The following is a 12561-nucleotide window of genomic DNA, read 5'->3' as shown; positions in this document are numbered from 1 at the left end:
AACAACAAAGTACTTCACTTGAGTTACGAATTAAGTTAAATTAATCCATATATATAAAAATTAACCTGATGTCACGTAATAAATTGAAAACGACTTTTTCATTCGACTTTATTTCTAAGTTTTACTAAAACTTTGTCGAAGGTAATGAAAATTTAGCACAAGGTTAAGATTTTCAGAAAACTTAAGAGCGATTATGGCGTATTAATGTATGTCTTTGAAGTATATATTTAGCTTATTATTTATTTTAGTTTGAATTGAATATTCATACATCAGTTAAGACAGGGCAACTGTCTGTCGGGTCAGTATACAGACAGACAATACTTTCAATAGTTACACACGTCACACACAAAACGTCGTAGATAAAAAAATCTTAACAACGTGTGTATATTAAGAAAGTAATCAGTAGTATTATGTATAATTTAAATAATTGTTCAATCCCAAGAAATCTTATTCAACAATGAGCTTTTACAATTTTAATAATAACTACGGATGTGGTTTACTTAATAGGACATGCAAACTTCATTTGCGGTAGGGGTTCGTATCACACATGTCGTATCTACTTGCCTCTGGTCTATGACGGACATTACGCGGATTAAATAAATGAGATTTACGTACGATATAATCATATATTTTTATATATAAAACGGACGGGCGAATGGGTCGCCCGATGGTAAGTGCTCACCACCGTCCGTAGACATTGGCGCTCTAAGGAATATTAACATTGCCATACGCCACCAACCTTGGGTGCTAAGATGTTATGTCTCTTGTGATATTTTACTATAGCGTCCCTGTCTAACACGAGCGGTGGAATGTAAGCGAGAAAGAGAAAGTATGCCTATGTGACTGATGCGGTTAATGAGTAAGTGTATAATTACTTATTTTAACCTATTGTGTTTTATAGATGCACCAGCCCCAGGATATGGCCGTTGCTTCGTCGCATATATTTCATCAGCTTCACAAACAGGTACATATTTAATATATTATTTTGTGTAACGTACTAAGTCGTGAGAACTCATTATAAAATATTAATTAAATTATAATTAAATTATTATATGTGATATAGAAATATCGAGACGAGATTGTACGTCATGTTCTTAACAGTCGCAAATTCGAATCCGACTATAAAAACTGAGTTAATTGTTGTTTTTAGTAAGCAACATGCAAGTTTTTTAGTGACTGTTATGATTATGGTTACATGCATAGTTTCTTTGATAAAGTATAAAATATTAAAATTACTTTGAATACAGTAAGATATGCTGACTACAATATTTTCATAAAACAGACCAGAGTTATATATTTAACAAAAAAAAAAAATAAAAAAAATGCAGACGTCTGAAAGTTAATCTAATTATAGACAATTAAGATCACACACACACGCACACACACACACTCACAAGTTATAACATATCACTAAACGCACATTACTGCTACGACGATTTGTTTTCAAAAAAGTATACCTGTATATAGTTGGTGTTAATAATTAATGTTATATTTGACATTTTGGTTTTGAAGTTTAAAAATCCATTACATCAAATTTATAAGGAACATGTGCAAGTCGCGAATGTTTCTAAAAATAACGGCCTCACTGTTGATATGTACTTAAAATTCGTTCGATTTACTTCGTGACGATATTTTGGCACAACTTTGTAAGTTCTGGTAAAAAAACACAATGCGTTTTTGAACTGTAAAGGAAACTTTTAAAATTTGAATTGAATGTTTCTTTATTGCATCATAAAAAATAAAATAATAAGTTAACACAGCTTAGTGTTGTTAAAACATTAAATGAATGGATAGTCTTTCATATTGTAAATGTTTTATCATTATTATTAAAAATATATAAAAAAAAAAAACATTTGCAATAAATACGTAAGCTTAGTTTTAAAACAAAACGACCATATAATCTCCACAACAACTATAAAATGTAACGTTAACCGTTCTGAGAAACTGACGTTATCAGTCACCCCAGGCTAAGGCAAACATTGCGATTTACCTGCCCCATCCCCATCCCCTTCGCTACCTGCGCACGCGCAGGATCCCATGTGCCTATCCGCCATTCATAGTCAATTCACTCAGTCTCGCCACAACGTCGGTTTCGGCAACATCTGCCACCCAGTGGTTTAAAAATTACACTTGACATCATGTGCGTGATAATCAAATGACAATTAAATACGGTTCACGTAAAAACGCCCTTATTACAAGGGGCATTGGCTTCGTTATCACTTGGATATTGTAAAATGGTGAGTGGTAATTAGTTCATTATCAATTGTAACAGCGCGTACAATTTGAGACAAAATAATGAAGTTGAATATATTCGGTAGCTTGCAATCGCTCTATCCTAAAAACGCACACGTGTTGACTAGGCGTATATAAACAATCGTTTTTTTTACTATGTTCAGACACTTGGAAATAGGCGGTCGTATGTTATTGCGAAGTGCTCTGTTCGATTGTGTATTAAATGTTTTCCTATTTCCTCCTTTGTAATGATGACACATTAATATCACGCAATTTCCATTATTGTAATCGCTCTGTTTTGTATATTATTATTCCGCCAATGCTATGCGAAGATATCGTCGGGACTAACTTAATGAAATTCCGTTGAATCGAATTGAAAAAATAATTTTATTTTTATATCGAATTATTATACTTATTATTCTGTTGATATCGTTATGACTACAGTAGGAATTTTAAATAATACGATTGATATTATAACGGGTAAATTATTTCAATAATTTTCCTTAAATATGTTCATAAGAGTTTGTATTAAATATATGTTATTATTATCTTACTAAAAAAAGTGTAAACGATTCATAGAGAATAGACTCGCAACGATTAGCGCTAATTTAAATTGCCGATATCGTTTCAATCAGTTTTAAAACAAATTTTCACTCGTCTAATATATATGGTTTTAATTAAATTAATTATAAATTAGTAATTAAATCACACGTGTTCTCGTTTAATTCATTCAATGTAGTGTAGCAGTTAATTTTCGTCAAATTCTTATTAAATTAAAGCTGAAAAATTAAAAGTACCTACTACATTACATATTGCTATAGGTATAGGATTATTCGGAAATGGTTGGTGTAAATACATTTAAAAATATACGTGATGAAATGAGACTATTATCGTTATACAAGAGTATGCCGTTTGATCTAATTGACACTTCATCCGACACACTAACATCTGTACACTAAAATACCGTTAACGATTAAGTTTCCTTGAGAACTTACCTGCCTAGCATAAACCATAATCATCTTAAGAAACGGTTACAATTAAGTGACTAACGATGTTTGTAAACTTACCAGGCTGCCATGGAACCCACCGTGTCTGGACATTCCCCGCATGGAGTCTCCGGTCGCGGAGCCTGGGGAGGCTTGAACGTATCGTACGAGATGCAGGACCCGAGCAAACCTGGGTTAGTATGCTTATTTAAAACTTAATATGTAACTTCATTTTTTTTAATAGAATTGATAAAAGAAACTATGTACATATTTATGTGCAGTTTCTTCGGATGTGTCCACTTCATGCCATACGACTACCCCCCCAACTTTACCCTAATTCTCAAAGCTTGATACAAATCCTCTGACTATAGAATGTTACTTATTATTAATACTACTAGAAAGCTAATTATTACTAATGACACATCACTCAGAGAACCATTTTCTATGACCTTGACACGTACGTGTCAACGAACACAAATTGAGCGACGATAATGAAGGGTTGTTAACGATGAAACTAATTTGCTTGATGTCGATATACCTATAATTTGTTTACCGCGCTGGCGATTCATGTGTGAAATAAAGTTAACCCTGCTGCTGGCGACAGTACTTTTTTATGTGAAAATTCTTTGGCGGCGATGCTTTGCGCAAAATCTTGAAGTGAATATTGTCTCTATGTGTAAATTATTTAGTGACGAAATATTGAGATGATGTCCTTAAAATCGACATTGTCTGATTGCTGATTGCGATGCGATTATGTTACTTATGTAGACTATAATATACAGTTACGCTATGATTACTAATCGATAACATAATTGTCTTCTAAGAAAATTCAATTGATGTTATAATGAGTGCATTAAATTACATTTTTCTTTGAATAACAATTCAAGTTAATTTGTTAATTCTCTTTGGGTCCATATAATTTGTTTATCGTGTTTTATCACAACAATAATTATGAAAATTTGCCCGTAAAATCTTAAGATAAATATAAACATAAGTGAAGTGTGGTTTTGAATCTGTTCGTAATAATGTATTTATATATTATTAATAGAATAAGAGTCAATTTATTGTCTGTTTTGTTTTTTGGCGAAATGCAACAGCGATGTTAATAAATAGCGGCAACATGATATTAGCATTTATTTCATATACATAAACAGACACCGTGTCATTCAGATTATTAGGGATTTTGGTATAATTTTATCAAAATCAGTAGTAGCTTATTTGTTCGAGTGAAAACGTCGGACAGCGTTCTTCTATTGTCGATTATATTTTAAATACTGAAAGTGTTACACGGCGATTGTATTTTTATCAAATTTATTTGTAATTATTATTATATTTTCAGGCATATTTCGTATCTTTATTGATTTGTGTGAAAGTGACTAAAGTGTTCGTCACATTCTTGCGTCGCCAAAATATATCACGAGCGAAGAGTATCGTAGTTCAAAATGATTGCAAAGTTAAATATTCCTCCTTCGATACACGTAGTTATTGTTCTTAGACAGGGTCACAATAATTACGTAACCAATACATTAGCACCGCGCTACGCACCGTGGGACCTGTTTCTTTTACCCGTAATTACACTTCGTTGTATGCTAGAGATAGTTTTATTATGTAACAATAATACAAAGGAAATTTTATTAAAAATGTAATACCACTAATTGAAATTGTATTTTATGTAGAAAAGAAGTCACTGAGAAGTAAACACTCTCAATCTTGTACGACTAACGATAGATTAATTAATTGATAAGTAATATTGTATGTCCAGCAAATAAAAATGACTACTAATGTTTATAATTTTAAAATACATTCGAATATGTAGTTTTAAATATGGTATGTACGTCAATCAATACTTAGTAAGGTTAGGTTGTGTGTGCTTGGTGAGCCGGTGTAATTACAGGCATAGGATATATTTATATCTTAGATCCGTCGGAAAACTTCGAACAGCGCCAACATGTGGGCGATTACGGTAACTTTACGAATTAATTGATTTCAAAAATTAAATTAAACTTACTTTTGGCGGTATTATGAATGTATTACATTACATTAACAATATGTCGGTAACCGTTTGTGGTACACTTACCTATTTAATGTTGCCAACTATGGGGAATTAAGGAAAGAACATTGTCTTATTGTAGAAATGTTATCGCATTTTAAGTAATAACACATTGTTTTAAATCATAAAAATGCGATCATATACATTTTAAATGTTCCACGTATAATTTATTTTTCGATTAAAATTAGTTGACGTTTTGAATAAAAAAACGACGATTGTTGGTCATCTGCGTCAAATAACAATTGTTGCTTATTAAGCAGTAAGTTAATTTGATTGGGTCGTATTCGATTACAAGCGTTACTTTATACCAGACTACTAGTCAACCCCCAATTTTACCGCCTTGAGGGAACAATTATATAATAGCCGAAGTCCTTCCCCGGGACAGAACTATATCCATACCAAATTTCATCTAAATCGGTTCAGCATCTTGAGCGTGAAGAGGTAACAGACAGAGTTACTTTCAAATTTATAAAGTAAACGAGCATTTACTTATCATATTGATACAGAAGTATATGAATATAGAAGGATAGTGATAGTCTCTTTTGGCAAATGTACTACCTGATGGTAAGTGTTCACCACCACAGTCATTGGCTCAGCAAGAAATAATAATCATGCCTCATACCATCCCATCCTAATAATAATTAAGATAAAAAAAAAAAAAAACAAAAATTTTGCGAAAGAAAACATTCGATGTGATCGTTAAAAAACAAGCTTCATTTTAATATTGCATCAAATGCGATGCCGAGAATTTTCGTTTAAGTAAAAAGATAATTTTACCAGTAATTTTGTGCGCGATGTGCTGACAATGAGATTGTGTTTTATAGACGTAAATAAAGTAATAAAAAATAAATAGCGCATTAATTTTAAGATGACACATGACCACACTGAATACTACGACTACCTAAAATAAATTATACACGGGTGTTCTACGGGTTAATAGATTAACTATGCACAAACAGTCGGGCGGAACGCTTATAGCCTTACTAATTATTAAAACTATGATGCTCTAAACTTTTTGATATATCAACGATATTTTTAATATCTTACACAGTGGCGATTGAAATAAATTTTTACCCCTAGGTTGTTGGTAATAATAGTTAATTTTAAGTATAATCAACTTTGCTATACATTCAAAATGGCCGACCAATTAACTGTAACTCGTTATGTAACTTCTATTTCTTAAATCTCGGACATCACATAATTCTAAGTGGCGGGGGTGTTACCGAATTTCTTCGGATGAAATTGTTTTTTACTTACGCGGCACGTTGCTCACGTGGCTGTAATACGCCGTAAGTAAATTGTCTTTTGTTCCGTCTTTGGGTCTTTTGGTTAAGTTCGTCTCGTTGACGAGACGATTTCGGCCAGTCGAAGGAGAATGTCATGAGAAGGACGAAGCTGTCTGTACAATTTATTAATCTTCTTAGATTTGGCTAAGCGACATCTATTTCGAGTCAGGTTTGAGTTATATATAAATGTTTACCTTAATTGTCTACAGCGTAAGCGGCATGGCCGGGTCGAGTAAAGATGCCAGCGTTGGCGTTAACTTGGGACAAATGCCGCCAGCGGGCATCAGGAACAAGAAGCGCGCGGCTATGGCCACCTCCGTGGTCTCCATGGCCAACTCGGTGCCAACTATGCGTGAGTATACATAAACAGTCGGTGATGGGGCACCTTTGTTTGGGTATAAATGTTTTGAATTCGATGTTTTGATGTATTACCCGAATTACTGTTTTTATGCAGATCTAGATCTCACTGCGCGGAATTATATGTGTTGTATGTTAGTGTTTCTTGTTTGGCGACATGCGTTGTTGTTGTTGTATATGGACATGACGCAGTAGCGTGGATATAGTGTACCGTGGTTGTTGAGCCCGTATGCTGTAAGTGCAACATACGGAGTTTCAAAATTACCACCTCAACGAATTCGAAGTTGAAGTCGCACGTCTTTACGTTTTTATTTTCTTTTTGTAATGTCCCATTAAATGTGGTCAATGTTCTTAGTTTTACGAGGTCCTTATAAAGGGTTATAAATGTTGTTCGTAGTTGTAAGTTTATTCGCTCCTGTCACTTGTTTTTATAGAAACAGCCACAGCTCAAAATCTCGCAAGTGTACGACGTCCGCCGCAACCGACGCCACCTCCGATATACCAAGAAATAATCAAAGACTCGCCGCCCAGCTCGCCTAGTACGTAAAATTCTTATTCCTACTCCTCGACCGGTTCCTATGTTCATACTTGGCTAAAAAATACTAAACTATGACTTTTGTCACAAAACTAGTTCCATGCGGACAAAGCCGCAGGTTTAGCGAGCTTGTAAAAATATAACTCTCGTAAGACTTAGCGTGTTGTGTGGCCGTAGCGGTGCTCCTGGATCCGTACTCATTCGTTGGTCAAGCAAGTGAATAGACTCACTTCCAATATTGATTACAATGTGATAACACTACAAATGTTTTCGACATGTCTTAAAAACTCTTATTTGGAAGCTCATCTACTATATATATATAGATTATTAAATAACCCCTAATAATAGGAACCGTTCGACAGTATATATATATATATATATATGCGTGCTGCCGTGCATATTGTCATATTATGTTTTTTTTTTAGGTTCGGAGCGTCCGCTGAAACCCAAGCTTGAAAACAAGTGAGTGATCTTTTAATATTTATAAAAAGCGTTTTTCCGCAAAATTGACGAATGAATACTGCAAGCGCAGCGTTTTGTTTGTTGATCTCCAACATGTATCCAATTCCGTGCCTTCATAACTGTAAATAGAAAAATAAAGTAGGTATATACTATTATTATGGCATTTGCGATTTTTTTTTTAAATAATCACTGTTTTGTTCTGTGTTATTTTCCTTGTCTGTAATTACACTGGCTCATCAAACGTGGCCCCCTACAAACGTGACCACAAAAATACAGAACATTGATAATTTGCACGACCCCGCTAAAAGCCCTGCCAACGTGTAACCAGCTTAGTTTATTTTTAGAAGGCTGCGCCCGACGGCGCTGTATTGCCTTTGTACTGAGATAAAAATACTAAGTCAGTGAGTAAGGATAAAATGCAATGTCTACTAACTTACTAAATACTCAACACTCGGTAGTCGGTTAATGCCAATGATATATTAGTGATATTATTCAAATTTACGAATCTGGCTTCGATGATCGTTTCCACAATTATATAGTGACATAAAACAACAGAACAAGACGGAATAGAACTTACTTAAATAACCAATAAAAGAGATTTGATCCTATCAGAAATGCACTAAAACGGGATTGGAGTAGATAACGTGAGACACGTAGAATGTCCAAAAGTGTCTAAAGTTCATGCCTACTAACCTACCTAAGGTATGGCGTTGTCTTAATCAAATACATAATTTTAATACAATGTAAAAGAAAATACAGGCGAACGTATTCATCACGTTGGAGGAAGTAGCCTTATAATTTAATTAATATATAATTCACCGCCAGGGAATCAACGACTTTATTTTACTGTGCTTTCTGATCGAACGGTGAGTGACAGTGTAGTATTTACATAGACTGAGTCAGTATCTCACTCAGTCACTCACTCACTGAAAAATTGATGTTTGGCGGTAAAATATTTGTGGAACAATTTATTTCACAGTCACGCAATTGCGTAATATTATGCCTATTTTACTATTTAATTATAATCACTTTTGTTTTATGCGTTTTATTGGATTGGAACATTTCTGCACCACACGTTAAAATGGCATCATAAGAAACAAAAAAATTAAGTAAATAAAATTTAATCAATTAAAAATAACTTCTCTTTAACTTCTGTGCATAGGAGACTAAGAGATGACTGACCCATTGCTGAGCCAACGCGTTGTACAGATTCATGTTATTAATTCATCTTTTTGTTGTTATAAAAATCAAGGCGATTGCTTATTATATCGGTATGCGGACGAATCAATGGGCCAACCGATGGTAAGGGGTCACCACCGCCGATAGACACCCGATGGTAAGTGGTTACCACCGCCGATCGACACCAGATGGTAAGGGGTCACCACCGCCGATAGACAATGGCAATGACGCTATAAGAAATATTAACCGTTTCTTACATCACCAATGCGTCACCAACCTTGGGAACTAAGATGTTATATCCCTTGTGCCTGTAGAATATCTGATGAGTGGGTGGTACCTATCTAGACGGGCTTGCACAAAGCCCTTCCACCAAGAAACCCTATCACCAAATTGTATCGTATTGTTTAAAGATATCATTCAGTACAGTAAGTCAAGCGAGTTTGAAATCTCCGTGGATTGTGAGAGCCAGTTTGAATGGGGATTTTAATTTTTAACAATTTATCATAATATTGTTTATTTAACCAACATGCAACATTATTGAATTAAATGTAAATCACCGGTTAGGAATGTAGATTCCATCGAGAAAAATCGGCAAGGATCTGTGTAGTTACTCTTTTTCGCCATTTTAATTATAAAATCAATAAGAAATATGGAACAGCTAAAATCGAAATACCGTTCACAGTGTAGTGTGTGCGCAAAACCTAGCGTGACTGCAAATCCGAAACAGCCGCAAAATGTATATGCTTCCAGCTTCCAGATTCCGGGCTGTTACTGAGAATTTTCCGATAGAAAGTCCTAAAACAATCGACCTAACCTGGAGTTTGAATCCTGGACCTCGGAATCTGCAGCCACATATCAAGATACTAGAGCAACGAGTCAGTCATCATCAATGTGATTATTGATACTCATTTCGCAGAGTCGGCGCCAGCTGCACAGCTCCCCACATGCTGGGCAACGAGCTGAACCCGGAGAGTGGTGCTGCACAGCGCCTGCAGGAACAACTAAGCGCAGAGCTAGCCGCACATGCAGTGGGTTCCAACGCGCCCGGCGGACCTGACGTGCTTGTACCGCCGCCGCTCATCAACAAGGCTACACCCGTGAGTAACACACGTGCCTTTAAAACACTAACACAATGGATATTAATATTTATTAATAATAGCCTGTAAAAATATTTATATAATACCACATCCCAATTCTTTCTCTTTCACTCTGTTTCTATCTTCTATTCAATTAAACCAATTTTTGTTATTGTTTTAATTTTCACGGGATTTTTAATAACAATGGATTCCATTACGTCTAATATTTAATACATAATATTCAGTGTTTTATCTAATAACTATGATGTTATGTCCCATCTTCAAACCAAGTATTGCTGTTTGGCGGTAGTACATGTTAAGCCCTACCACTAAGAAGTATTTATATAGATATTTACGTATCCTGTATGATTATCAGCGAATATTAAGTCCAAGCTTTTATTCAATCATTTCTACTTATTTGTTTTAAGTTAATTTTAAAACGTTATTACAAGTGTAGACGAATTTTTATCATGCTGATCTAAAATATTCGTCAAGATATATAAGGCATATAGGATATTAATTAAATTTCGTCTTTTCGCTCTCGGAAAGGTTTATAAATTAAATAAGAAGATGTAAAATTCGATGTTAATAGAGAGAATAGAGATGTAGCTTTATAGCAATATTCGGTTTCCCATTCCGTACAAGCACTATTTATTTATTTGTTTGTTTGTTTGTTTATTTATTTATTTATTTATTTATTTATTTATTTATTTATTTATTTATTTATTTATTTATTTATTTATTTATTTATTGAAATAGTTACTCGATCAACTTATCACTATACATTTAAAATTAACAACTGATTTATGTTACATTCAAAGTGATACGCCTTTAACAACAAAGAACACATTATATGTCACACAAAATTTTGTACACAGAGCACAAGTGCGAGTGGAATACGCGGGACGTCCAGTGCACAGAGCCTCGACCAGTTACTGGAGCGGCAATGGGAGCAAGGCTCACAATTCCTTATGGAACAGGCGCAGCACTTTGATAGTGAGTCCTACAAACTTAACGTATATAATAATACTTAAATATAGTATATCACAGGGGAAGGTAAATATATCATGACTAAATTACAGTCAAATTAAAAAATCTTCGAACGGTTCCGATAAAAAATACTATAATCTGAGAAGAACTGGCGAAGTGAGGTTTTCGTCTACTTTTGGAATTGTTAGCTAATATTCAAGTGGCAATCGATTCAATTCAATGAATTAATCATATGTGTTAGACACACCATTAAGTGTTATTAATACGCTCTCTCTTAGTAAATCGTTTTTAGTTGCGTCAGCATTTTTGCTGTTTCATAAGACATATCTTCATCTAATCGAGTTTCGTTATTATTCTGAGGAATGGCATTTTTATTGACGATACTAAGACAAATATATCTACTTCAACCGGTGGTAGAGTATAGCGCAGGCCCAACACCAACTTAATTTGTATTTATTTCGTGTTCGGCGGTCAAGGAAAATATCGCGAGAGAGCATGTGCCGGAAATCAGTCACATGCGTAAGCACCAAACCGCATTGGAGTAGTCTGATGGAATAAGGTCCAAACCTTCTCCTCAAAAATGAGAGGAGGAATTGTCCCAGCAGTGGGACATTTACTTTACTTTTTACAAATGACTATATATGTTTTTCTTGCTCTTGTCTAACCAGATTCTAATTAACATGGTTATTTTTATTACTATCATTATTTAAAACGGGATATTTACCATGTTTTTTATTTTTATTTGGTGGAGCTCGGATATTTAGAAATTTTCTACGAATGTCTTGTTCACGAGACTTTATTAATCGTTGGTAAAAATATGAAATGCATCGTTTTGGGAAAAAAAAATCATTCGAATCCGAATCCGATGAAAGTAATGTAAAACGAGATCAGAGTCCTCATCAAACGCCAGGAGTGCAAACCGAGCGGAACATCCACAGAAGACGAGTATCGTAAACGACGAAGATCTGGCGTTAGCCGATCAGAGTGTATCAGTTAGCTAAGGTCACAAGGATCTCGTATGACGCTTTCATAAGAGATTTCTGTGTTCTCAGCTAAATGAGGCGCACAAATACATAATATACGATACGATACGTGAAGCGGATTTTAATCCACCGTATTCTTTAGATACGGTTCCCAACAGCACCTATCTCTTTCTCTGTTTTACTCGCTATTAAACAGGACAGGATAAACCGTGTTATAAAGTGGTTATCGTTACTTTTCGCCCCTCGTACATTGTAATATGGCCGTCATCATTAAAGGAATTATTAAGAAATTTAGAACTAATAATTCACCTTGTTCGTTAAAAGTCCAACCCAATGCTAAAATGAAACACGAGTCCCAAGTTTGAGCAGTTACAACACAATTGTGTCTTATTTCGATATTGTTCGATACCTTGTCGCATTCTCAT

At 34.6% G+C, this 12561-nt stretch overlaps 1 protein-coding gene across 8 annotated transcripts in view; it reads left to right on the top strand.

Annotated features, from left to right (window-relative positions):
• LOC125075750 (protein AF-10) overlaps positions 1-12561 on the top strand; it is a 38123-nt gene that overhangs the window by 19221 nt on the left and 6341 nt on the right. For all 8 annotated transcript variants that reach the window (XM_047687464.1, XM_047687470.1, XM_047687469.1 and 5 more), the window contains 7 exons: positions 902-964; positions 3303-3412; positions 6764-6906; positions 7346-7450; positions 7872-7908; positions 10004-10184; positions 11042-11159. In XM_047687464.1, the coding sequence (XP_047543420.1) occupies positions 902-964; positions 3303-3412; positions 6764-6906; positions 7346-7450; positions 7872-7908; positions 10004-10184; positions 11042-11159 (757 nt within the window). The remainder of the gene's footprint in view (positions 1-901; positions 965-3302; positions 3413-6763; positions 6907-7345; positions 7451-7871; positions 7909-10003; positions 10185-11041; positions 11160-12561) is intronic.

The sequence above is a fragment of the Vanessa atalanta genome, chromosome Z (genome assembly GCF_905147765.1).
Source record: "Vanessa atalanta chromosome Z, ilVanAtal1.2, whole genome shotgun sequence".
Classification (NCBI taxonomy): domain Eukaryota; kingdom Metazoa; phylum Arthropoda; class Insecta; order Lepidoptera; family Nymphalidae; genus Vanessa; species Vanessa atalanta.
This window is presented reverse-complemented; position numbering and strand designations above follow the sequence as displayed.